This window comes from Rhinopithecus roxellana, chromosome 2, assembly GCF_007565055.1.
Source record: "Rhinopithecus roxellana isolate Shanxi Qingling chromosome 2, ASM756505v1, whole genome shotgun sequence".
NCBI classification, from domain to species: Eukaryota; Metazoa; Chordata; class Mammalia; order Primates; family Cercopithecidae; genus Rhinopithecus; species Rhinopithecus roxellana.
This window is the reverse complement of record NC_044550.1, coordinates 159,395,534-159,423,431: the sequence shown is the minus strand read 5'-3', so window position 1 is coordinate 159,423,431 and position 27,898 is coordinate 159,395,534. Positions and strand designations below refer to the sequence as shown.

General features: G+C 44.1%; 1 protein-coding gene across 1 annotated transcript in view; it reads right to left on the bottom strand.

Annotated features, from left to right (window-relative positions):
• The window catches only part of FAM184B (family with sequence similarity 184 member B), a 157,865-nt gene that overhangs the window by 65,610 nt on the left and 64,357 nt on the right, over positions 1–27,898 (bottom strand). The window contains exons 2-6 of the mRNA XM_030922890.1: positions 18,683–19,435; positions 17,490–17,625; positions 15,419–15,558; positions 14,672–14,878; positions 2,772–2,882 (exon numbers count right to left, since the gene is read on the bottom strand). Of these exons, the coding sequence (XP_030778750.1) occupies positions 2,772–2,882; positions 14,672–14,878; positions 15,419–15,558; positions 17,490–17,625; positions 18,683–19,435 (1,347 nt within the window). The remainder of the gene's footprint in view (positions 1–2,771; positions 2,883–14,671; positions 14,879–15,418; positions 15,559–17,489; positions 17,626–18,682; positions 19,436–27,898) is intronic.

The window sequence follows — 27,898 nt, the reverse complement described above, 5'->3', positions numbered from 1 at the left end:
ATGAGCTAGTTGCTTAGTCTTTCCAGAAGAAAATGTGCCCAGCAGGTTTATAGTATTCCACAGTTTCGTTTAAATTATTTACACACATATTTCTATACTAGATCTGTGGGGTGGCTTTCATATCATTTCCGGAAGGCCACTCAATTTCTTTTGAAAACAAAACAAAAAAGTTAATTGGTAAAGAAAATGAACAACATTTAAGAATTATGTAGATAAAATGAGAGAAGAGTGGCTTGGGGGTGCTCTAAAAGTGTAAGGCCTTAATTATGATGATGATGATGAACCAACTAATTGTAATATATGAATTAAACAGACTGCTTTCCCCTAGACTTTGAGGAAAATGAGGCCAAAAAACATAAAGTAAACTTAGACTTTCCTCAAATTTTTCTAGAAACCTTTAGTTAGGCACCATGCTAGGTACAAGGAGGGATGGGGAAGGGACAGAGTGAGAGCAAGGTAGTAAAATCATAAAGCATAGTCCCTGCCTTTAAAAAGCTATCATTTTATGAGGGAGATAGATAAATGTTTATAACCCCAATGACACCCAGTAGAGATATGTATAACATAATAAGAGCACTTCCTGAATGGTCCATTTGTTCTGTGCCACCCAGGAATCTAAGCCTTTTAAAAAAAATTATTATTATTTTAAAAAATGAGATGGGATCTTGCTATGTTGCCCAGGTTGGTCTCAAACTCCTAGGCTCAAGAGATCCTCCCACCTCAGCCTCCCAAAGTGCTGAGATTATAGGGGTGAACCACTATGCCCAGCCAGGAACCTAAGCCTTTTACAGTATTAACTCTTTTAATCCTCATAACAGCCATTATAAGGTAGGTACTACTGCACAGAATTTACAGCAATAGGACCAGGTGCGGCAGCTCACACTTGTAATCCCAGCACTTTGGGAGGCAGAGGCGGGTGGATCACCTGCACTCAGGAGTTCGCAACCAGCCTGGGCAACACAGTGAAACCTTGTCTTTACTAAAATACAAAAAATTAGCCGGATGTGGTAGTGTGCTCCTGTAATCCCAGCTAGTTGGGAGGCTGAGGCAGGAGAATTGCTTGAACCTGGGAGGCAGAAGTTGCAGTGAGCTGGGATCATGCCACTGCACTCCAGCCTGGGTGACAGTGAGATTCCACTAAAAAAAAAAAAAAAAAAAAGAGCTCTAAGGCACATTCACAAAAATAGGTCAGGGCCCAGACTTTCCTGACCTGTGTTATTCAAAAGAATAACTGGGTCTGTAATCCCAGCACTTTGGGAGGCCAAGGCAGGTGGATCACAAGGTCAAGAAGTTGAAATCATCCTGGCCAACATGGTGAAACCCCATCTGTACTAAAAATACAAAAATTAGCCAGGCGTGGTGTCAGGTGCCTGTAATCCCAGCTACTCAGGAGGCTGAGGCAGGAAAATTGCTTGAACCTGGGAGGCGGAGGTTGCAGTGAGCCAAGATCACGCCACTGCGCTCCAGTTGGGCAACAGAGCGAGACTCTGCCTCAAAACAAACAAACAAAAAATGAATAACTAGGCTGATCTCATACATGTACATGAGGCCACCTTAAGCTCTGCAGCGAGGTGTGGTCCAGATACAACATGAAGACTGGCAGTGTATCTTCAACAGGGCGAGAGGAAGAGATGGAGGGAGGAGAAGTGAAGGAGGAAGGAGTAAGGGAAAGGCGGGAGGAAGGGAGGACAGCAGGGATGGAAGGAGGAAGGAGAGAGAAAGCTTCTTTGCTGTGCAGCCCCACCTTGGTCTGGGCTGGAACAGAAGACTCTATCCCAGAACTTTTCACCAAGACCCACCTCTAGACCCTGAAATATCAAGTCTAAGGAATGACATGCTCATCATTTTTTAAAATAATAATTTTAGAAATAGAAGGAGTTAGAGAAAACATCACACCTGTGTACTCATCACTCAGCTAAAGAAATAACAGGTCACAAGTACAGCTGCAGCCCCTTACACTCTCTCCCTTCTAGAGATAACCACTGGCCCAGTTTGATTCTATTATCCTCGTGCTTTGTTTAGATTGACCTCTTGGCTATTCCTAAACAATCAATACTGTTTTGCACGTGGCTTCTGTGTTCTTAAAAATACCCCAGAGGTTGTGATGTACAGCAGGGCTGAGGAACTGGTGTCATGGGTTCCTGAAGCAGGTGGGAGACACAGGTCTCATCTGGAAGGTTTGAGGGAGGACAGGGGAAGGAAGGAAGGAAACTTGTTGACATTTTTTTGGTTTAAGCAGGCTCAGAAATTGGCTCTTAGGATTCTGTTTCTAGCCTTTTCTACTAGTTCTTTGATACTTTCAGGTGCCCACGAAAATGTGTTAATTTCTTTTAAAATCAGAAAAATGTATAGTCTGGATGATACTCATATTTCTACCACTGCAGTCATAAAATATAAATTTTTAATTTTTTTAATAAAGGAAGGACCTAGAAAGGCAAAATTGCTAAGAGCCCACAAAGGGGCGAATGTAGCCTTGGGGAAGGAAAGGCAGGGGAACTGCAGGTTATCCACTTGTGCCTTCATGAAGCCACAGAACCAACACCAGCGGCCTCTTGTGTCCTTCTCTTATTTGAGACATTAAAGGCGTCTTTGTTTAAGCACCTCTAATCTGGTTCTCTGTTACTTGCAGTTAAATGCATGCCCCCTGAGACAGCCTTCCTGTCTGGCTGACTGTCCTTTCCTGTCTTCCAAAATTCTTGGCTTCTCAGTTAGGCAGAAGCTCCCAGGGACCAGAAACAGCACCCCAAGGCTTGCATTTGTTCAGGGCTTACCTCGAGCAGAGAATTCTGGAGCTTCACGTTGAGGGCTGCTTTCTCTTCTTCCAGCTGCTTTATCTCCTTTTCTGATTTCTTCCTCACTTCCTCCAGCTGTGCTTCTACTTCCTAAATGACGACTGGAAGAGTTAACCATACAAGGCACGAAAACAGGACACTTAACGTTTTCACACCCTGCCTTATTCCCAGAGATCAAAGAAGCTTACGAGAGTCATAAAATACCGCAAATAAACATAAATTAGACATACACGAGAAGGTCAAAAGAAAACACGTGTTAACTTCACACCACAAAGCCTGATATATGTAGGGGTGGGGTGGGGCATATTGTTATCTTTAAGTTTGCTAGTGTCAAATTTAAAAAAAATGCTCATTACTAACAAAATTTTCAGTGTCACATTCATTACTAACAAAATTCTCAGTGTCACATAAGTTAAAAAGCCAACTACATTTTCGGATGCAGGGAAATAGAAAAAGCAGTACAAAATTTCTTCTCAACAGCATCCATACATGAGTCAAAATGATGGGGTTAGCTGGGTACAGTGGTTTACGCCTGTAATCCCAGCACTTTGGGAGGCCGAGGCAAGTGGATCGCTTGAGCCCAGGAGTTCGAGACCAGCCCAGGGAACGTAGTGAGATGGTGTCTCTATTTTAAAAATAAATAAATAATAAAATAAAATAAATGATGGGATTCCCAGGGCCGATTGCTCCATGGTCCCTCACCACAGCCCATGAACCTCAGTGCAAAGCAGATCCAGGTGAAGGAACATTCTGGGGACCACATGAGTGGTGCAGTCACGTTCCATCTGTCATCTCAAGCACATTTCCTAACCTCTCAGTGACTCACTGTGCTCCTCACATGCTCCCTGCCACTCCAGGTACATAGTAAAGGATCAGTAGATGATAAGCACTAATATTATTCTCATAGAGACCTAGGCTTTCTATTCTAGCTTAATTTCTATGGAAATTGTGCATGTATCTAGAGGAGTGAATGAGATAGTCTGTTCCTCTTAGCTGAACTTTAGGTAGATACTGTATCACTCATTCATTCAACAAATATTTCTTGAGATCTACTGTGTGCCAGGCACTATTCTCCGAGCTGGGGAGATAAAAGGGAGAATTCCTACACACCAGGAAACTGACATTTGAGTGAAAAAGATAGGCAGCAAAGTCCATGAGTAAACAAGACGGCAAACACTAGGTTGGCTGGAGAAATAATAAAGCCGGGAGGGGCTCTGCAGTGCTGCGCAGGGGCTGAAATGTTAGATAACGTGGCCAGAGAAGGGGCTCCAGAAAGTGACTTTGGAGTAAAATCCTGTAATAAGTGAGGGAGTTCACCAAGGAGATGTCTGGGTGTGAGATGTCCGATGTGCAAAGGCCCTGGCACATTCTAAGGACAGAGCGGAGCCACGGTGGCTGGACTAGATGAGGTCTGAGGAGCACTATCTGAGGCCTCAAACATCAAAGTTAGACTTACAGTGAGGTGAAGGCCACTTAACTGTTGGTCAGAGGAGTGATGTAGTGATGTGGTTGCAATGATATTTGGATAAGCTCGCTACTGTGTGTGTGTTTTTTTTTTTTTTTTTTTTTTTTTTTTTTTTTTTTTTTTTTGAGACAAAGTCTTGCTCTGTCACCCAGACTGGAGTACAATAGCACAATCATGGCTCACTGCAGTCTTGACCACCTGGGCTCAAGCAATCCTCCTACCTCAGCCTCCCAAGTAGCTGGGACTACAGGTGCATGACACCATGCCCAGCTGATTTTTAAAATTTTTTTGTAGAGATGGCGTCTTGCTATGTTGCTCAGGCTGGTCTCGAACTCCTAAACTCCAGTGATACTCCCACTTCCACCTCTCAAAGTGCTGGGATTACATGCATAAGCCACCATGCCCAGCTTCACTACTGGTTTCTGTCTTGAGTACAGACTGATGTGGGTGGAGGGGTGGGGGGAGAGCAGTGGCAGGCAGGCCTGGGAGGAGACTGTGGTGGTAACTGAGGTAAGAGTGATGGTGGCTGGGCCTGTGGCAGCAGTGCAGCTGGGAGGAGGGGTAGAACTTGGGACATATGTGGAATGTTGACTGACAGGACTCACTGAAAGGAGAGGTCAGGATGGCACCAGGCTTTCTGACCTAAGCAAGGAGAGAATGGTGCCACCATGAACTGAGATGGGGAAGACAGGAGTGGATTCAGGGACCCTCTGAGGAGCTTGTCTGTGTGTGTCAAGTTTGATACATCTGTCAGATGTCTAAGTAGATAGATAGAAGGTCTGGAATTCAGGGGAGGGTTCTGGGTTGGAGTATGCATTTGGGAGCCATCAGCATACAGAATGTATTGAGGCATGCATTTGAATGAGAAAAGCTAGAGAACAGGAATGAGAACATGAGGAAAATATAAGACATTAAAGAACCAAGCCCTCAGACATTCCAAAATTCCCTATGAATTAGAGGTTACAATATCCAGCAGGTGTTTGTAGAGTGGCTTTCCTAGGCTGTCAGTTGATTATGGACCTGTAGATCCAATGGACTTGATAACGGTAGCTGACATTTGCCGAGTACATGCCATTTGCTGGCACTTTACACAGACCATCTCTTTGGTCTTTGTGAAAGCCCTATGACTTAGGTACTACCACCAAGGCTTATTGTAAAGATAAATAAATGAAACTTAAAGAGGTTAAATGCCTTGCCCAGGGTCAAGATTTGAACTCAGGAAAGCCTGACTGGTTGACTGTGCTTCTTCCCTGCCTTCTCAAGGAAAGTTTAGCTCCTAGTACAGAAAAACGCTTGACTGTGTGAGTACAGAAGTTGTCATGTATCAGACAACAGCATCACTAGGCTGAGCAGAGAAGACTTGAAGGAAAACCCATGTTTAAGCTGGACTGGAAGGATCAGTAAGAACTGGACAGGATCAGGCAGGAAAATTCGGGAGCAGGGAGAAAATGCTCTTTGTCAAGGGAAAGAACATGGAATGAATGATGAACTAAAAGGCTGGAACCACTGAGTGTGGCTCATGCCTATAATCCCAACACTTTGGGAGACTGAGGCTGTAGAATTTTTTGAGGCCAGGAGTTTGAGACTAGCCTTGGCAACACAGCGAGACACTATCTGTATGAAATTTTTAAAAAATTAGCTGGGCTTGGTGGCATGTCTTAGCTACTCAGGGGGCTGAGGCAGGAGGATCACTTGAGCCCAGGAGTTCGAAGCTGCAGTGAGCCATGATCGCATCACTGTATTCCAGCCTGGGTGTCAAAGCAAGACCCTGTCTCTGAATGAATGAATGAATGAATGAATGAATGAATGAATAAAAAGTAAAAGGCTGGAGGGCAGAGTTGGACAGGGGAGAGGTGTGGGATAAAGCAGGAGAGAGCAATCAGGAGTCTGCCTCTGTAGGGTCTTAAAAACCATGTTAAGGAATTAGAACTATTTAATACATTATAAAGATGATAAGGAGTGATTGGAGAGTTTGAAACGAAGGTTGAATTTTAAGAAGGTTCCACTGCAATGAAGATTAGATTACATGAAGTGGGGAGACTGGAGGCAGGGAAATCATTGCACATTCCATCATGAAATGGTGGTTGACTGGATCAGCAAGGTACCACTGAGGAGAGGGGGAAGTGGAGGAATTCCACAGTCACTGAAGAAGCAGAATTAATATATTAGATGGATGACTGAATGTGAGGGGTTAGAAAGGGATCATGTTTGACTCCTGGGTTTCCAAGTTGAACATCTAAAAATATACTGCTGCTGATCACCTCCATGACACCTTTACACTGACTGTGGGGCCAAGCCCAGCCTAGGCCAGTGACTCTGGGAAGGCCCTTAGCATTTTTCCTGGGGTCAGTCACTTAAAGAGAAGAAAAAAACCCCAGACATTTAACATGTGTATAGTCTCTGTTCAGTAAATCTATGATCCCCTTTTGCAGGGCTTGTTGTTTTTGAGAGCTTATTTTCTAAACACAGTATGTAAATTCTCCTTTGGTTTCAAACAAGTTCAGGTCACTTAAGCACTCAGCAGCAGCAAGGCCATCCCTTCAACAAAAATTCATTTTCTTTACTTCATTAATTAGCTTCTCATCCATAGAAGCTTTTATTGAACAGAAGTTTTGTTTAACATGCTTTAATAAAGAAGACACTCACTGACACTGCCAACATGTGTTCACTGTAACAGCACGGTGACAATCCCCTGTGATAATAATTTTTAGCATAAAGGAATGGCTATTTCTAATTTTACATAACTTCCCAGTCTACAAGTAACTAATCATAGCTTCAGCTGTAACCTTGACAAATGAACCTAATGTGAAAAAAATTGCCCCACAGATGGAAATAATCAATTTCAGCAGTAATTTTTGGCATAAGTAAGCTTCATTTTGGGTGCAAAATAATGTGGTTTACTGTCAGAAAACAAACATTTCTGGGTCACTGGAGAACACAGATTTGAAAGAAGCATGCCCAGTCCAGCTCAGCCGAAAGTGACCTTGAAGATTTCAACAGGAAAATTCCCTTAACTCAGATAAAGAGAAAAAATAAAATAAAATAAATAACAAAGACAAGGACATTAAGAAAAAAGGAGACGAATGCTCTCAGATATTTAAACTGCTTCATCCCGAATCTAGAAGACTGTTTCATGGGCCATTAACTTTTAGAATTCACAGAGCATTTTCATAAACGCTATTCTCACTGAACTTTCAGATACCCAGGAAAACAGGTTTGATGGCACCCATTTTACACAGAGGAAATCCCACAGCTGATAAGACGTAGATACAGGACTCACACTCATTTTCTGTTTCTTTGTCCAGATTGACTACAATTACAGGTAATCAAGGAAAAGCGATGTAAAAGTGCCACTGTAAGGGACAACAACTGAGCAACCACAAACAATTACTATGTGGAGATTTCAGCTGGAGTTTTAAGAGAAAACTTGTAACGTTTTTTCAAAAAGAAAAGTTAATTATTTGGCATATATATTTAAAGTTCATGATGCAACTGAAAGAGTCAACCAGTACAAGGCCTTAAATAATCACTCCAGAAGGCTGAGGCAGGAGAATGGTGTTAACCTGGGAGGCGGAGCTTGCAGTGAGCTGAGAATGCACCACTGCACTCCAGCCTGGGTGACACAGTGAGACTCTGTCTCAAAAAAAAAAATAAATAAATAAATAAATAATCAATCAGAACCAGTCATTAGCAATAATACCAACATTGATACTAATCAATACATGGGAGACCCCATGAAGCATCCCAACTCAGTAGTAGGGCTTAACTAGAACTAGAGAAAATTCTACTCTAGATTCATCCCAACAAAGCTTAAAAATAAATCTAGAAAACTGAAAATTTTATATTTTGTCTAATTTATCATAATAAAGATGTCTCACACAATGAAGCTGGTTCACAAGTAATTTAACTGCCTGTCAAAAGAAAATGTAGCAAAAATGACAGTAAAATCCAGATGTTTAATAACTTAACATTCTTAATGTCCAGCATCCAATAAAAAATTACTAAATAGGCAAAGAAGCAGAAAAATGTGACTCATAAAGAGCAGAACAACCAGTCAATCAAAAAGACCCAAAATTGACAGAGATAATGCTAAAGGAACAATTACAAATATGTTCAATAATTTAAAGGAAAACATGAAAATAATGAGGATGGAAAAGAAAACTGTAAAGAAGAAGAGAAGGGAATTTCTAAGGCAAAAAATTATAATATCTAAAGTCAAAAATGTACTAAATGGGGTTTTAAAAAGATTAGATAGTACAGAAAGAAAGATACAGCAAGAGAAATTATCCAAACTTAAACACAGAGACAAAGAATCTGAAGAGAATCTCAATGACTTGTGGGACAATATTAGAAGAGGAGCAAGAGCAGGAAAAACAAATGGAAGAAATAATGGCCTTAAAATTTCCAAATTTCATGAAAACTGTAAACCCATAGACACAATGAGCTTATAACAAAAACACAAAGAAAAATCACATCATGGCAACCAGATGCAGTGGCTCACGCCTGTAATCCCAGCACTTTGGGAGGCCAAGGTGGGTGGATCACCTGAGGTTGGGAGTTCCAGACCAGCCTGACCAACATGGAGAAAGCCCATTTCTACTAAAAATACAAAACTAGCTGGGCGTGGTGGCTCATGCCTGTAATCCCAGCTACTCAGGAGGCTGAGGCAGGAGAATCGCTTGAAACCGGGAGGCGGAGGTTGCAGTGAGCCGAGATCGCACCATTGTACTCCAGCCTGGGCAATAAGAGTGAAACTCCGTCTCAAAAAAAAAGGAAATCACATCATGGCATATCATAATCAAATTGTTGAAAACTAGTGATAAAGAGAAAATCTTGAAAGCAGTCGATAAGAAGAAACATACCATGCAAAAGGAAAAGAAGATAAATGTGGCTGTTAACTTTTCACTAGAAGAAAATGCAAACCAAAAGATACTGAATGACATTTTTAAAGTGTTGAAAGAAAAAACAACTGTCAACCTAGAATTCTATATCCAGTAAAAATATCCAACAAAAATGAAGGCAAAATAGAGAAAGAAAATATGTTGTGAGTAGGAGTTGACACATGCTACAAGAAATGTTATAGGAAGTTTTTTAGACTAAAGAAAAATGATACTATACAGGCACTTGAAGTCACCAAAGGAATGAAGTCTGCAGAAATGGCAAACAAATGGGAAAATGACCCTTTTTTCTCATTAAATTTTTTTCTCTAAAATATGGTTGTCCGTTTAAGCAAATATAAAAGCAACATACTGTGGGATTTATAGCATGTGTAAAATAAAATACAACATATAACAACCATTGTACAAAGAACACAAAGGGTAAAATGAAAATGTATTATCATGAGGTTTATATGTGTGAAGTAATGTATTTCAAGACAGACCAATAAATTTAAAGATGCATATTCCAAATCCTAGAGTAACCACTAGCTCTCCACTTTGCCAAAAGAGAGCATATCTAATAAGTCAAAGGTGGAGCTAGAAAATGGAAAACCCCCAAAATACTCAATGTATCCAAATTAAACAGAAAAAGGGGGTGGGGAACAGATGTGACAAGTAGGAAAAACAAGCTGGTACACTTAATTACATTAAATGTGAATGGTCTGAAGGTCCCCTAAAAGGCGGAGATTGTCAATCTGTATAAAAAAGGATTCAAGTATACCACAAAAGCACTTTTAATAGAAAGACACAGGTAGGTTAACATAAAAGGACAGATTAAAATAGACCAAGATACACTAACCGTAAACATGCTAGAATATGTATATATTATCAGACAAAGCAGACTTCAGGACAAATAATATTTCATAAATAATAAGAATCAATTCATCAAGAAGACACAAGAATCCTAAATGTATATGCACTAATAAAAAGGTTTCAATTTTCATGAAGCAAAAACTGAGAACCAAAAGGAGAAAGAGACAAATCTACAATTCTAATTTGAGATTTCAATCTTCCTCTCTCAATGATCAACAGAACAAGTAGAGAAAAATCAGTAAGGACATAATAGACTTGAACAATACTATCAACCAACTTGACCTAATTAGCTTTTATAGAACACTCCACCCAACAGCAGCAGATTCCGATTCTTTTCAAGCACACAGAAACCATTCATCTAGACAGACCACATTTGGGTCAAAAACAAGCTGAACAAATTTCAAAGGAATGAAATGACAGAATCTATTCTCTAACCACAGGGGAACTGAATTAGAAATCAATAATAAAATGGTATCTAGAAATGTACCAAATAGTTAAAAATTGAACAATATACTTCTAAATAACCAGGGGTATTTTGGGAATTGATAGAAATATGAAAAAAAAAATCTGAGCTCTTGGTGGTGGTACAAATAAAGAAAAAATTTGAGAAAATAATATCATTAACGTTTGTTATTTAAAATGAGAAAACAGAGGCCCATAATGGTTCGAAGTGACATATTTAAGATTTGACAGTGAGAATGCTCTCCCCAGGCACAGTGCTTAGTACACACTGACTTGACTCTGATTGTTTCACTAGATCTTTTCCTCCCTACCAGACTGTGTATTCCCTGAAGACATGGCCGATTCCTGTATCCCTGCATTGCTCAAAACATAAGTATGCATTCAGTCAACGATCAACAAACAGTATATGGATAATGGCAGAGCAAGGACCTGAATGTTACTATCCAAGGCCCAGGGCAATGCATATTCTTTTATACACGTAGACTGGTAGAGAGCAAGAATTACTGGCTGTGGAGTCAGACAGGCCTGATTCATTTCCAACTCTGTTATCTCTTAGTTGTGTTCTACTCAAGTTACTTAATTTCCCAAGTTCCTTGTCTATGAAATGGAAAAACAATAACAGAGCTGAGGTCGGGATCTGATGGCTGAGTGGAGAGTTGTCATTCCTTTTGGCTGCCAAAGATCTAGCCTCCCTTCCATTTGGATGTTTGAGAGCTCTCCATCTGATGCATCAGAGCTCTCTTCTTATCATAGACCTGGAAAACACCAGACTGCCAGCAACTTGAGCATGGGCATGTGACTGAAGCTCCCCAGTAAGGCGCACCTATCCTGGATTTCAAATCAGAGGCCAGTGATGTGGACAGTGGGAGTCACACAAAATTTGGCACCTGCAGTTTTCAGGGGCAGCAGGGCCAGCTGTTCTAGAGCTGTACTGACCACCTGAACTTTCTGTGATGATGGAATGTTCCACAGTGTGACATAGCTTATGTGCAGAAATCCCTCAGGGCTGTGCTGGTCATTAGGGTAGCCACTGGTCACATATGACCTGTGCTGGTCACATATGACTAGGGAGCACTTGAAATGCGGCTAGTGCCACCGAGGAACTGAAATTTAAATTTTATTTGATTGTAATTAATTCAAATTTAAGTAATCACATGTGTCTATTGGCTCCCATATTAGATAGCTCAGTTCTCCAGGCAATGCCCAGGGCCCAGTGTTGGTGGTTTCAGCTGTGTAAGCTGCAGGTCCAGGTTCAGAGGTGGCAGCATAGGTGTTCTAATCTGTTTTGCAATAGATTTGGGACATTATTCTTGGCTGGGTAGTTGCCAAGCCCAGTTCCCTGGTCTTCCATTATGTTTTGTTAAATTCCTTTTCTGCATAAACTCCCAGGTGGGTTTGTGATTCCTGTCACCAAGAATCCTAAGTGATTCACATACAAATGAGAATGTGCAGAAGTGATTAGCACAGCTCAGGAGGTGCTGAATACATCGTCTGCATCCCTTTCCTAGGAGTCAGTGTATGCAAATGCTAATTATAGGATGTGTACTGTGCTGTCCATCAGGATTCGGTGACAGTATCATCTAGTCTGAGGTCAAGGAAGGCATCAAGGCCTCCAGGTCAGCTCCAGGCCACCTCCTATAGTGTGTTCTTTAGTTTAGGGTAGCATTCAGGATACACAATATACCTGCAGACAAGGGCTCAAAGAAATAGTGCACTCCTAACTCTACAGGGGACAATGGTATCTATTTTTAGTCCATAAACCCCAGATTGGAGGCATCTTTAAGGTTTTACCTTTCCCAATCTGCATGGCCTAATTTAAATTCTCAGTTCTTGAAAATGAACAAAATGTAAAACCAAAAAAACAAGTAAGCGCAATTTATTGACATGATTCATATCCCAGATGGACTCATGCCCCCTATTAAGGCCGAAGTGAGATTTACATGTTCCGAGTCAGGTGCGGCTGACAGGTTACCAGGGCAAGCTGTAGCTCTGTGAGAGAGCATGCTGCGCTCCCTCCTGCCGCTTGCGGCCGGGGATGGAAAGAGTGTCCATCTGTTTGTCTGAGGATTAGGTTTGTGCAACCAGTTGCAGCTCACGGGGAGGAATAAATGCTTTCAATACAGCTGCCTACCCAGTGTGAAGCCAGGGGCTCTGGAGTCAGGATATCAGGTTTGAATTGCAGCTCCACCACTTAGCTGTGTGTCTTGATATATAACATCTTTGACCTTCAGTTTCCTCAACTCTAAATGGGGATATGAAGATTTTGTAATATTGTTGGAAAGATTAAATGTGTTCTAAAGTATCAGGTACTTTATAAAGTATAACGGGCATGAAATAATATTCTCACACATTATGTTACCCAATGCACATGGAAATTAACAATGAGAGCTGGGAATGGTGGCACACGCCTATAATCCCAGCACTTTGGGAGGCTAAGGTGGGAGGATCCCTTGAGTCCAGGAGTTCAAGACCAGCTGGGCAACATAGTGAGATCCCCATCTCTACAGAAAAATTTAAAAATTAACCAGGCATGGTAGCATGCACCTGCAGCCCCAGTTACTCAGGAGACTGAGGTAGGAGGATCCCTTGAGCCCAGGAGGTTGAGGCTGCAGTGAGCCATGATCACACCAATGCACTCCAGCCTAGGCAAGAGAGAGAGACCCTTTCTCAAAAAAAAAAAAAAAAAAAAAAGAAAGAAAAGAAAAAAAGAAATTAACAATACTTACCGTATCTTGAACTTTCATTACACGCTTTGCACTAATATAAGGGTTTCTATATACTATAATACCATATTTAATTTACATAATAAACCCTTGAAGTATTTAGCCCTATTTTAGAAATCAGGTTTTAGGCCGGGCATAGTGGCTCACGCCTGTAATTCCAGCACTTTGGGAGGCCAAGGAGGGCGGATCATGAGGTCACCGGATGGAGATCAACCCGGCCAACATGGTGAAACCCCGTCTCTACTAAAAATACAAAAATTAGCTGGGTGTGGTGGCACACGCCTGTAGTCCCAGCTACTTGGGAGGTTGGGGCAGGAGAATTGCTTGAACCTGGGAGGTGGAAGCTGCAGTGAGCCGAGATCGCACCACTGCACTTCAGCCTGGCGACAGACCAAGACTCTGTCTCAAAAAAAAAAAAAAAAAAAAAAGAAATCAGGCTTCAGAGAGGTTATATGACCTGTCTACAGCCACACAGCTTGTGTTAGGGTTAAGACTTAGAGCCAAGACTAGTCTTGATCTTTTGATCTTTCACGAGTTCATTTAACATATAATCTTGCATATTTACTACTCGTAACCCCCGCACAACAGTGCACGCCCCAGTGATCCAGTATTATCTTTCAGTGAACACTCAAAGCTGGTACTGCAGAATCTTGGGCTATAAAGAGGCTTCCTTGCAATAATTAAACAAAGCATTCCACCTACGTTCGCAATGATATTGCTTCACACTTCATTCTTTTCTGAAATCTTCACATGTTACTTACTTATTCCAGCAAACACAAGAGATGAGGCTTCGCATGACTTGCCAGTAGAAAGCCGCCCTGTTTGGAGGGAGAGTGGAACAGCACACACAGGCAGAATTTTCCCTCACTTTGGCACGCTGCTGATTAATTACCTGCATCGGCCTGCTGCCCACGTGTCCTAGGCATTAGGCTGCACCTTGTGTCTTCACGTGGCTCCTCATTAAATCCTTGCAGCTACTCTACAAGGTGCTATTATTATTATCCTCCATTTAACAAATGAGGATCCTGAGGCACGTGGAACTTCCCTCTGTGGGGGCCCAGGTTAAATCACTTGAAGTGTGGTGCTAGAGTGGGGAACCGGATCCAGGAAGTCCTTCAGGCCTGAATTTTTGGTTCATGGTATTTCTCTGTGTGTTTTTGCAGAGTAAGTGGAGTTGAATTTCCCTAAGTTCACCACTCATGACACGATTCCACCCCACGTCAATGACTCCAGGCCTATAGGGGTGTCCCTCTGTCTCCTCCAAAAGACCCTGAACTCCCTTTGGAGAAGGCATAGGGAGCTCTGCTATCTATCATCACTGTACGTTTCATCTGTGTGTATTCAGAGAAGCAGCTTACATGTGTACAGAACAGGAGCTGGGTAAATGCTCGAGGAAGAAAAGAAGCAACAAAAAAGGGAAGAAAGGAGGTGGGAGAAAGCAAAAAGAACCAGAACGGTCTCTATGGAAGTAGGCCTCACCTTCTGCAGTTTCTTTCTTTCGGCCTCCACAGATGAGCGAACGGATTTGATTTCCACGGTGTGCTTGTTTACCAAGTCTTCCAGTCGCTTCACTAGCTGGTCTTGGAGATGTTTCTTCTCCTCTTCTGTCTGATGTTTGATTTTACGAAGGTCTTCTTCATATTGTTGCTTCATATATTCTGTCTCAGCACTTGCCTCTTTCTTGGTCTATAAAAAGAAAAAGGACCTTATAAAACCGCTGGGGAGGGATGAGGAGCAGGGAATCACGATTTCCCTTTCATACAACTTTTACGAGGTTTATACATCATTTTTTACAGCACGTAGCACAAGGTGCAATCGATTTTACAAGACTATATATTTGATGTTAGTAAGAGTCTCCACCACTGGAAAAGGGCTTTTTGGAATGGGGTATATCTATTCTCATGAGATTGGATATGTCAGCCCATACTATGGTAGATTTTAAATAATGCTCTGCTTGTTTTGACTGGGAACTTGCAATGAGATCCTAAGCCACTTTCCAGTTTCCCAGAAGCCGAGGATATAGCACTGGGAGGATTCTGCTACATTCTCAGTCTCCTGGTTTCCAATGGCATAGAGTAGGCAGTAAGTTGGCTGGAATTCTACTCCAGGAACTACGGGGTCTGCTGATTCCAAGTGGATCCACTATGTTTGGAAACTGGCCTCTACCTGATGCTTATGATAGATAGCAAAGCTGTCTGTGCCTTGTTCATTCCCAGGGCTGGGTACCTGCATATCTGTGCCTCCTTTCATGCAAGGGCACTCCTTGAGACAGCTTTGATCATGCTGAGGATGAAGATTGCCGGCTTCCAAGTCATTCTCTTCCCCCAGGACTTTGTTCTCTGAAACTAGCTCAGTCTTCCTGGCATCTGCAAGCATACATTTCAGCATTATTTGGGATGCTCTTGGCCGCAGCCTCTGGTTCAAGGCTTTCTGCTGTCAGGCCCCCATTCTACTTTTCAACCACTTTGTCCAACACCCCCTGTGTAATTCCTGCCCTGTGGTCTGCTGGTCCCGAAGCACGGTCAAGGTAGCAATTCTCATCTCTTCTCAAGAAGCCTTGTGAGCTTAAATAGCTGCCCTGCTCTCCCTTCCTAAATAATCTCCAAATCTTTTTGACTGCAGTTTCCATAGGTTAAAAAAATTGAGCATGTTCCAAATATACGTTCTTTCAATAGGAATTTAAAGGATGAAACAAAAACAAATATTTAATATAAGCAGAATAACTAAGTTTTCCTCCCATATTCTCTAAAGTATTCATATACCACTTTTGAGACCTCTGCTCGAAACCCACAACACCTTTCTGGTTTCTCCAGAACCAGTACCTCTCCTTCTCTGCACCTTTCTGGTTTCTCCAGAACCAGTACCTCTCCTTCTCTGCACCTTTCTGGTTTCTCCAGAACCAGTACCTCTCCTTCTCTGCACCTTTCTGGTTTCTCCAGAACCAGTACCTCTCCTTCTCTGCACCTTTCTGGTTTCTCCAGAACCAGCACCTCACCTTCTCTGCACCTTTCTGCCCCGCGGTGGCTTCTTTCCCATGCACGTTATTCGTCTGCTGCCTGGGCCATGTCTATGATACCAAAGCATGCTGTGGGCTGTAAGGTACAGACCCATGAGCTCCCTGAAGGCAGCTCCCAGGTTTTGTGCCTTTGACAGTGTCCCAGTGTCAGGAGCTTTCTGTTGAGGGGCCTAGGGGAAGGCACTTAGAATCATGTATTTTTGGATACAAGCGAGAGCTCTATCACCAACCAGTTGGCTGACCTTGAGCCAGTCACTTATCCTTTCTTGGTCTTATTTCTTCATCTGTAACATGAAAGATTGGCAATACTTTTTGGGCTGGGTGTGGTGGCTAACGCCTGTAATCCTAACGCTTTGGGAGGCCAAGGTGGAAGGATCACTTGAGCCCCAAATTTCAAGACAATACTTTATATTTAATTTCTTTCTTTCTTTTTTGAGAGGGAGTTTTGTTGTTATTGCCTAGGCTGGAGTACAATGACCCAGTTGCGGCTCATTGCAACCTCTGCATCCAGGGCTCAAGCGAGTCTGCTGCCTCAGCCTCCCAAGTAGCTGTGATTACAGGCACCCATCACCACACTTGGCTAATTTTCTTGCATTTTTAATAGAGACAGGGTTTCACCATGTATGCCAGGCTGGTCTCGAACTCCTGACTTCAGGTTATCCACCTGCCTTGGCCTCCCAAAGTGCTGGGATTACAGGCATGAGCCACCAGGCCTGGCCTGTGTTTAATTTTTTAATTTTAATTTTTTCATAGAGACAGAGTCTCACTATGTTGCCCAGGCCGGTCTCAAAGTCCTGGGCTCAAGTGGCCCTCCCTCCTCAGCCTCCTAAAGTGTTGTGATTATAGGCATGAGCCACCATCAATCTGCCCAACCAGATTGACAATACTTATCACACAAAATTATTGGAAAGACTCAATAGCATAATTGTGTTAAATGATATTAAAAGCATAAAGCATTGTGTAAGTGGTAGGGGGTGAAGGGAGTCAGTACTAAGAATTTCAGGCACTGTGGTGAGCCTCGTGGGGAAATATTTGGGGGCAAGTGGTCCTTTCACATCACACCTTTTAGATGTCCAATCTGAGCCAGATCCAGGTGAGGCAGCTGTAGGTATCAGCTCACCTGTACCCTGCAGGGATTGGTCTCACCCACCAGGCAGGTCAGATCAAGCAGCCCTGCCCCTCCTCTCTGCTCCCTTAGCAGGCGTAAGGCTGCCAGTAGCACCAGACCAAGCTGGCAGCTAACCTTGGGTCTTTTAAGGAAATCATTCCAGGGCATCTCACCTGTCTTCTGGGTCCCACGACACTCCTGCAGCATCATTCTGTCTTTGGCAACAGCCAGCTTCTCCCCAAGTTTTTTTGCAGTGCCTTTCAACTCTGAATTCTCCTGTCGAGCCTCCTTAAGCTGCACATCCAGGTCCTAAACAGACAGCAAGGGTCCCATTTCTCTGGTTACAGCTCTGTATAGAGACATCCTGTGTACATAGAATAGCCATCAGACCTGAAAGGCGGGTATTGCACAGCAGAAGCCCTGAGTCTTTGGAATTCAGTGACCCAGGGCTCATCAAATCACTCCTCATCCTCTGGCCTTCCTTTAGTGAGGATTAAATGAGATAAAGTGGAAAAAAAAAAATGCTCGGGGAGTGTTAGAAATGTTAACTGCTTCTACTTTTAGAGATGGGGCTCTGTGCTTTTGTGGGGTTCACATAACTGAATCATCAATGATTCTGCTCTATATAAACACAAACTCCTGGGGATTTTAGGGCAGGCAGGTTGCTATGAAACGAACGGGGTTTATAGAATCAGGCTGACCTGAGTTCAAACACTTAATAGCCATGTGCCAATGTAGGCTAGTCCTTAAGCCTCTCAATTTCGGTCTTAGCTTCTCATCTGTAGACTGTAGGTTTCCAAGTTCTCCAACATTAGGGACCAAGTCTAACTCACTATGTGTGCCTTGCCCATAGCCCTGGGCCTGGCAGATAGTCAGTGTTCAATAAATATCTGTAGGCGGGGCGCAGTGGCTCAAGCCTGTAATCCCAGCACTTTGGGAGGCTGAGGCAGGCGGATCACCTGAGGTCAGGAGTTGGAGACCAGTCTGGCTAACATGGCGAGACCCCGCCTGTACTAAAAATACAAAAATTAGCTGGGTGTGGTGGTGGGCGCCTGTATTCCCAGCTACTAGGGAGGCTGAAGCAGGAGAATTGCTTGAACCTGAGAGGTGGAGGTTGCAGTGAGCTGAGATCGCGCCACTGCACTCCTGCCTGGGAGACAGAGTGAGGCTCCGTCTCAAAAATACACAAACAAATATATATCTATTTTTTTGTGTGGAATGAATGTAGTTGAATTCAATGGAGATAACAGGGCTCACCTCCTTAGAAAGCAAGTGTTTAGCACATTGCCTGACCTATAGCAGGTTCACAATAAGCAGCCCTGCTGATTTATCCCCTTTGGGGTTTTAAGAAGAGATGCTGCTTTACCTGAATCCTCTCCTTCAGCTTCTGGGCGTACTTCTTCAGGTCACTTATCTTGCGGCCTCTGTGCTCCAGGTCTCCTTCCAGCTTCCGGACCTGAGCCTGCAGGGCCGACTCCTGGACCTGGAAGTTCTTGCGGAGGTCCGACTCCTTCTCCTGCCACTGCCACAGAGCCTGGCTCACCGACTGCTGCATGGCCTGCCGGATGGCCTCGTTTTCCCGCTCGTAGGTGGCCTGCAGCTCCTCGGCCTTGAGGGCATAGTCCTTGCTCAGCTGCTGGTTCTCTACTCGCAGCCGCTGCACCTCTAGCAGGACCTCCTGCATCTCCGGGCCCTGGCCTGGTTCTGACTTGGTATCAGGGCTCTCCTGGGGCAGCTGGCCCCGCGGGGGAGCCTCGTGGCTCGTCAGGTGCTGGAGCCTCCTCTCGTAGTCAGCCTTGAGCTCCAGCATTTCCCTGGAGAGCGTGAGGACCCTCTCGGCGTGCTCCGCCTCCACCCTCAGCTCTCTCTCCTTGGTCTCCAGCCTGCAGGAGGCCGACTCAGCCAGCGCCTCCTGCGTCAGCCTCTTCTGCAGCTCCAGGGCGCTCTCCAGGGCCTGGATGCGCTGGAGAAGGGCCTCCTCCTCTGCGCAGCCCTGTTCCTGCAGGAGCCTGGCCTTGGTCTCTGCCACCGCATTCTGGAGCTCCTCCTGGTGCACTTCCCGCAGCGCCTCCATGCTGGCCTCAGCCTCATCCTGGCGGGTGTTCAGGGTATAAATCACCTGCAGGAAAATCAACAGAGCCCAGTTAGGGCGAGGGGGCTGGGGTGTGGGAGGGCTGAGGAGACCAGAGATGCTTCTCCTGCATGGCGGTTGATCTGAACAAGCGGCACCTGAGAAGAGGATTTGCGTGGAGAGGATTTATTAGAAACTGTTCCCAGGAGAAGCCAGTGAGAGAGCTGGAAAGTCCGACAGGGAAGGACTTGGGCTGGGAGCAGAGCAAAGGGGTGACGTTGCACAAAGGCCCCAGAGAGGGCAGCTTTGGCCGAATTCCAAAGGGGACCTCTGCAGTACGGTGGGAATCCACGGAAGAGTTTTAAAGCAGAGAAGTGATGTCATCTCATTTGTTCAGAAGGAACACTTTGGAATGCAAACCCCCGAACATAACACTTAGAAAACTAGACAGAGGCCAGGCACGATGGCTCATGGCTGTAATCCCAACACTTTGAGAGGCAGAGGCAGGCAGATCACCTGAGGTCAGGAGTTCGAGGCCAGCCTAGTCAACATGGCGATCTGGTCTCTACTAAAAGTACAAAAATTAGCTGAGCGTGGTGACATGCATCTGTAATCCCAGCTACTTGGGAGGCTGAGGCAGGAGAATAACTTGAACCCAGGAGGCGGAGGTTGCAACAAGCCGAGATCACGCCATTGCACTCCAGCCAGGGCAAAAAGAATGAAACTCTATCTCAAAAAAAGAAAACAAACAAACAAAAAAAAACTGGACAGAGTGATATATAAAAAGGCCAGTATAACTTGAAAAGCAGCATCTTTGCATGATTAAAAAACTTACTCAATAAGCAAGGCACAGAAGGGACTCTTCTCAGCCTCATAAGGCACATCTAGGAAAAGTCCCAGTTAACACCATACTCAATGGTGTAAGACTAAATGCATTCCTCGTAGGATCAGGAACAAGACAAGGATGTCTGTTCTTCCACTTTTAACACAAAAGAAAAAAAAAGAATGCTTTCTTTGCTGTGTGAAGAACTGAATGAAGGAAGACAGGAGCACAGTGAGAAGCCCAGGAATCAAGAATGACTCCTAGGATATTGACCTGAGCCACAGGTTGGTGTTTCCTGAAACGGGAAAAATTGTAGGTAGAACAGGTAAGGAGAAGAAAGTCGAGAAGTCTAATTTGGACATAGTAAGTTTGATGTGCCTCCTGACATAATAGTGGAGACGGCACCAAGGCACAGAGATAAATGTCTGGTGCTCAGAGGAGGGAACCTGAGCTACAGATGAGGCAGGTGGAGTCAGGAGGGTTTTGTTGCTGTTTCCTTGATGAGAGATTCCAGAACACATCTGTAGGATGATGGGAATGACCTCAGGGAGAATACAGAAGTTGAAGCCAGGCACAGTGGCTCATGCCTGTAATCCCAGCACTTTGGGAGGCTGAGGCAGGAGGATTACTTGAGCATCAGATTTCAAGACCAGCCTGGGCAACATAGGGAGACCCTGTCTCTACAAAAAAAAAAAAAAAAAAAAAAAAAAGCTGGGTGCAGTGGCTCACGCCTCTAATCCCAGCACTTTGGGAGGCCGAGGCAGCGGATCACATGGTCAGGAGTTTGAGACCAGCCTGGCCAATATGGTGAAACCCTGTCTCTACTAAAACTACAAAAATTAGCCAGGCATGGGGCGGGCGCCTGTACTCCCAGCTATTCGGGAGGCTGAGGGAATCGCTTGAACCTGGGAGGTAGAGGTTGCAGTGAGTAGAGATTGCGCCACTGCACTCCAGCCTGGGTGATAGAGTGAGACACGGTCTCAAGAAGAAGAAGGAGGAGGAGGAGGAGGAGGAGGAGGAAGAAGAAGAAGAAGAAGAAGAAGAAGAAGAAGAAGAAGAAGAAGAAGAAGAAGAAGAAGAAGAAGAAGAAGAAGAAGAGGAGCAGCAGCAGCAGCAGCAGCAGCAGCAGCAGCAGCAGCAGCAGCAGCAGCGGCAGTGGCAGCAGCACCAGCTGGGCATGGTGGCACATGCCTGTGGTCTCAGTTACTTGGGAGGCTGAGGTGGGAGGATCACTTGGGCCAGGTGGATTGAGGCTACAGTGAGCCGTGATCATGCCACTGCACTCCAGCCTGGGTGACAGAGTGAGACCCTGTTTCAAAACCAAAACAAACAGAAGTTGAAGCCCCAGGAATAACAGTAGATAATAAAGGGCCAAAATCCCTGAGAAGGGTACCACAGAGATTTTTTTTTTTTTTTTTTTAGAGATGGGGTTTCACCGTGTTAGCCAGGATGGTCTCAATCTCCTGACCTCGTGATCCACCCGTCTCGGCCTCCCAAAGTGCTGGGATTACAGGCTTGAGCCACCGCGCCCCGCGGAGATTGGTTTTAAGAGCTGTAAGAACACATCCTCATGGGGATAGGATGGAAGGAAGAGGTGGAGACAGGTGTGTGGCAGTTGGGACAGGTGAATGAGGGAGCTCTCACCTTGTAGACATGAGAAGGTGGCTAATTCTACATTCTCAGTGGAATGAGACAAGGTTACTAACAGTGAGCTGAGTTGAAGGACAGGAAGAAAGCATAGAGGTGTGAGGTGTGAGAAGCTGTGAATTCATTTTTAGGAAGGGGAAGCCAGTGGTCTACGTTACCGTGTGGCATCAGAGGCCGTGTTGAGTTACGGTTCTCTCTGCTATACTGTGAGATTTTCCTTAGTCAGGTTCATCTGAATGAGTTCAAAGAAGGACAGGAAGGATGGATGGGTTATCTGGAGTTGGAGTTTTATTTGGTGGGTGTGACAGAAAGAGAAGACAAGGTATTTTCAAGGGCCAACATGCTGAAAAGATGGAGCAGAAGCAGTTTTTTGGTGATGACAAGGCCACATGGCAAAGGGAGCATGTGACTGAGGCCAAGTAGAGAAAAAGATCACTGGAGATAAGGGAGTCAAAGACTGAGAAGTCCAGGGCAAGGTGAACCCCACATGAGATATCCTCACTGAGAACAATGCAAGAGAAGCTGGGCTGGTGTAGACGCCGTGGAGTCAGATGCCAAACACGACACTGGCTCCCTGGGGCATTTACAATCAGAACAGTTTTCCTGAAGACTCTCCACCACCCCCTTTCACACGGATTCACTTTTAGCCTTTGTGGGTTGCTGGTTTTTCCTTATCCATGAGGCTGTCTATTGAACTAGACTCTAACTTCATTGCCAGGTTTCTACTACTGATTCACCCACGGTTTTCAAACTGCACTCCTTGTAGTCTTGAGTTCTCTGATGGAAGTCAGGGCAACATCAGGGAGCCTGGGGGAGGCTGAGCAAGTCGGGGCCCCCCATCAACCAGGGAAGAGCTTTCACACTCAGGCTTTCCTAGCATAGAGTTTAGGAAAAAAAAAAAAAAAAAAAGCTTTGTATGGCTTTAAATAAGAAAGTCAAAAACTAGAGGCTTAGATAATCGTGAAATAGAAAATAGACCAATCGGGAATAGTATATGAGAGGAAGTTTTGGGTGTCACTGGGTGCCTATGTGTCTGTGCATGTGTGCGTTAATTATAAAATCATCATTGAAGGCCAGATGGCACCACTAGAGGTGACATGTGTAATAGATTTAACAACGGTTTACCTGGAGGCTGCAGATCTTGAAGAAAGAGTGTATGTATATCCAGGACACAGCCTAAGATCTTATTTTTCATTGTCTCTGTCTGATACAGCTATCCGTTTTTTGTCTGTCTTCCTCACCAGAATGTAAGCTCCAGGAGAGAGAAGCTTGGTCTTCCTTGTTCATTACTCTCTGTCCTCAGTGGCTGGCTCAAGTGGATACTCTAAAAATTACTATGCGAATGAGTGAATAAAGGAGTGAGAACTCTATCTTGAAGAATGTAACTCAAGGTGTGAGATGAGTTTGACATCTTGTGAAGCCCTGGGAGAATAAGCACTACTTTGAGAACCATGTCACGGACAGGAGAAGGAAGTCCCTTTGTCCTTCCAGGAAGATCCCACAATGAAATGAAGTGCTGTCTCCAAAACTCCTCCCTCTCATCACTTTGTGCACAGGATTTGGCCACTTTTGTTAATTTCTGTGACCTCCTAGTGACTTCCATCCAAGAATATATCTGGAAGCTGAAATTGGTTTCCCATTGGCTATAATTTATGTTAATAGCAAATACCATTTTAATCAAATTTACTATGTGCCTAGCACAGGGATAGGTGTTATATACACATTCCTAATCTCAGAGGATCCTCATGGCAACCCTGAAATTTGGTATTTTTCTGAGCAATTGAGGTTCAGAGAAGTTCAGTAACTTTTGCGAAGTCCCAGAGATAAGAAGGTTTGAGTAACGTTTTGCGCCTGGTGCTACACTGCATCTCACCGTCTCAGTCATTTATTCATTCGCGGATTCACTGCACATCTCGGATGTGGCAGGATCTGTGCTGGACACTGGGGTTACATGCTGGCCAATAAGACAACTCAATTTGCAACCTCAGAAATATTACAATTCAGTAGGAGAGTCAAACATGAAAGTGGAAAGTTTCAATGCCCTGCGATGAGTGCTAGGAGAGGATTCATCACCAGTTACTATGGAAACACAGAGGAAGCGGTCTGGGAGGAAAGAAGACTTCCCAGAAAAAAGTGGGCCTTGCCTCCTCTTCCTTGGGGTGACCAATCCCCTTTTCCATGTCAAGCTGCACATGGATAAGAACAATATCACTTATTTGGGCTGCTCAATAGTACTTGGTATAAAGTTGAGTACACAGTTGGTTCATAGTAAGTATCTGCTGTGGGGCTACTGTAAGTCATCAAGGATTCACGCTTTCCTTCCACGCGAAGAGCTACTGCAGAGCAGCCACTGAGCAGAGGCCCCATTTCCTAGCTCCCTGCATTTAGGTGAGGTCCTATGCCTGGTGATTGCCAACGAAATTTGGGTAGATGGGGTGATGTGTGTCATGCTGGGGCCAATGTGGGGAAATTAAGAAGGGCTCATATTCTTTCTACAGTTTCTTTTTTCATCTGCAAACTTAATTAGGAGTCAGAGGCCTTAGAGGAAGGCAGAGTTCAAGATGGAAGGCATCCGAGCCCTGAAGGACCAGGAAGGCCACCTACTCCCTCAGGAACATGTCATCGATCTTTACATCAATAACTACCATGCTGAGCCTCTGACATCTTGGCATTTATCTGTAACAGCATCTATTAGTATCTGTTCAGGGTTCCCAAGACTAGCTCCAGGTTTAACCATTCATTAGAGGACTCAGAGGACTCAGTATATAGCCGTGCTCAGGGCTATGATTTATGACAGTGAAAGGTACAAAGCAAAATCAGCTAAAAGGAAACACGCATGGGATGAATCTGGAGGAAATCTAGGGGCAAGTTTCCAAGGTGCCCACCCAAAATTAACACAAAATCAGATTCAGGGTGGGGGTAGCAGAGAGGGTACCACACGGTGGGCTCACAATGTCTAAGGGCACTTTGGCATATTTACATGGAGCCACAGTATCTGGCAACCAAAGTCCCCAAATCCAACAAAATGTGGTATCCCTTGTGGACACCAAGGATCTGCCCGAACTGTTCTGTTAGGCTGAAATCTGGTAAATGGCTCCTTCCCTCCCCTTCTCCTCACCCCTCTGCCCAGGTTACTCATATATCCTTTCAGGGATAGTGTGTGCATAAACAAGAATGTTATGTTATATACTCCATATCACATATTTTCACCGTCTTTTATACACATACATATTCATCTGCACCTTGATTTTTTTAAACTTCATAATAGATTTTGGAGATGATGCTATTTCTGTACCTAAGGAAATTAGTGTTGGGGCCAGGTGCAGTGGCTCATGCCTGTAATCCCAGCACTTTGAGAGGCCAAGGTGGGCAGATTGCTTGAGGTCAGGAGTTTGAGACCAGCCTAGCCAACATGGTGAAACCCTGTCTCCATTAAAAATTAAAAAATTAGCTGTGCATGATGCTGCGCACCTGTAATCTCAGCTACTTGGGAGTCTGAGGCAGGAGAATCACTTGAACCTGGGAGGTGGAGGTTGCAGTGAGCCAAGACCATGCCACTGTCACTCCAACCTAGGTGACAGAGTGACACTGTCTCAAAAAACAAAAACAAACAAAAAATGAGATTAATGTGGTCAAAAGACACAAAATTTCAGTTAAGGGAACAAGTTCAAGAGATCTATCATGTAGCACAGTGACTGCAGTTAATAACAATACACTGTATATTTGAAAATTGCTAAGAGAGTAGATTTTAAGTGTTTTCATCACCAAAAATGATAAGCATGTGAGGTCATGCATATGTTAAACAGCCTGATTTAGCCACTCCATCACATATGCATACATCAAAACATCATGCTGAAACCAGAAATGTATACAATTTTTACTTGTCAGTTAAAAAAAAAAGAGATATCACATTTTAATTTTTGGCTGCTTCATGTGCCATTGTGTAAGCTATAATTTATTTCTCTGCCTCCTCCTGAGAGCCATTAAGTCGTTTCTGTGGGAGATTATTGACATGTTTCTCATTTCACTGTTATTAAGCAACATTTTCTTTACTCTTTTTTCCATCTCTGCCAGTAAGCCTGAAGTCTGCTTTTTTGCTTATAAATGCAACTAATAAAATTCCAATACCTGGCCTTAAAAAACTCATCTTCACAATTAATACAGGAGCCTCAGGAAGAGATGAAAGAGGAAGGAGGACAAGATACCTGCCATCTTGTGTCATAAAACTAGCTCAAAGAATGTTGAGAATGCCTGCAAGCATCCAGTGTGTCTTCCTGTGCAATGTGGGGACATGTGAAAGTGCTCACGACTGACCATGCAAGGGCACTCCTGGGACTACTCCCTGGGACATGTGCTTACTCTTACCACATCCTCTCTTTTTTCCACCCTCTCCACTCCCTTCCCCTCACTCTATACGTGTTCTCTGAGCTTGACCCCTTTTCCTCTCCTAGGTTTTTTTGTTTGTTTGTTTTTTGAGAGACAGGGTCTCTCTCTATGTCCTAGGCTACAGTGCAGTGGTGTCATTATGGCTCACTGCAGCCTTGACCTCCTGGGCTCAAGTGATCCTTCTGCCTCAGCTTCCTGAGTACCTGGGATTACAGGTGCATACCACCATGCCTGGATGATTATTTCATTTTATTTTTTAGAGACAGCATCTCCTTATGTTGCCCAGGTTTGTCTCGAACTTCTAGGCTCAAGTGATCTGCCCGCCTCAGCCTCCAAGAGTGCTGGGATTATAGGTGTGAGTCACTGCGCCCAGCCCTCTCCCAGGTTGACAGTCTCTTTTCATCTCAACATCTGTCCTTTTTTAGCCTGTCCCTCATGGTCAATCATTTCAATTACATTCTTGTTGACATCTTCAAATCCCCTGCTCAGCTCATCTTTAGCCTTGCATTTTTGGCATTCTCAATACCAGAGTTTACCTTTTATTTTATTTTATTTTATCTTATTTTCTCCCTCTGTCTTCCAGGCTGAAGTGTGGTGGTGATATCTTGGCTCACTGCAACCTCTGCTTCCTGGGTCCAAGCAAGTCTCTTGCCTCAGTCTCCTGAGTAGCTAGGACTACAGGTGCATGCCACCGTACCTGGCTAGTTTTTTTGTATTTTTAGTAAAGATGGTGTTTCACCATGTTGGCCAGGCTGGTCTCGAACTCCTGATCTCAGGTGATCCACCTGCCTTGGCCTCCCAAAGTGCTGGGATTATCAGCGTGAGGCACCGCACACTGCCCAGAACTTATCTTTTAAAATGTGCTCAAGTTATTTCACCTCTCTAATCCTCAGTTTTCTTGCCTGTAAAATAGAGAGAATCCAGGCCCGGTTTTTGTGAGGATCAAATAGGATTATATATATCTTAGGTGTCTGGCACGTAATACGTACTTATTAAACATTTCTTCCTTCCCTCTTCTCTCACCCCATCTCCTCCAAAGGAAAGGTCCCATGTTTTAGAGACACAATCTCCTCCAGCTTGTTCTGAGCATTTGAAATCATTGAGCAGATTTTGAGTGGCCCGCTCTTCTCCTGGGCTTCATGCCTCACAGGTTGCTTGGCAGATCTTCTGCCATCTGCTTGCTTGCTTTCACTCACCACTTTCTAGACTGGAACATCAGACTGCTCCAGGCCTCATTTATAAACCCACCTCCTACGGGGGAGGCTGACTTCAGAATCCATCAAAGCACATAAATAATTCAGCAGCCAAGAGAAATTCTGAGCAAGTCAAAACGACTTCCTAAGAGTTTTAGAAATCCACTGCTGATGCATTGACTTCAGAGGAGATTTCAGCAGAGGCCTGTTAGGGTCGTAGAGGTTGAGTGTTGTAGGTTTAACAAGGCTCTAATTAACGGCTTTTGAACATCAGATCCTGATGAAAGTTTTCATCAAGTTGAGCAGCAGGAATCAGAATTGAAATGAAAATGAAAAAAAAAAGGACATAATATCTGTTGAGGGCCCCGAGTATGACATTCACTGGGCCAGATAATTTACATGTGTCTTTTCAATTAATCTGTTTAGGTTGGTGCAAAAGTAATCGTGGTAGTCAAAAAAGGA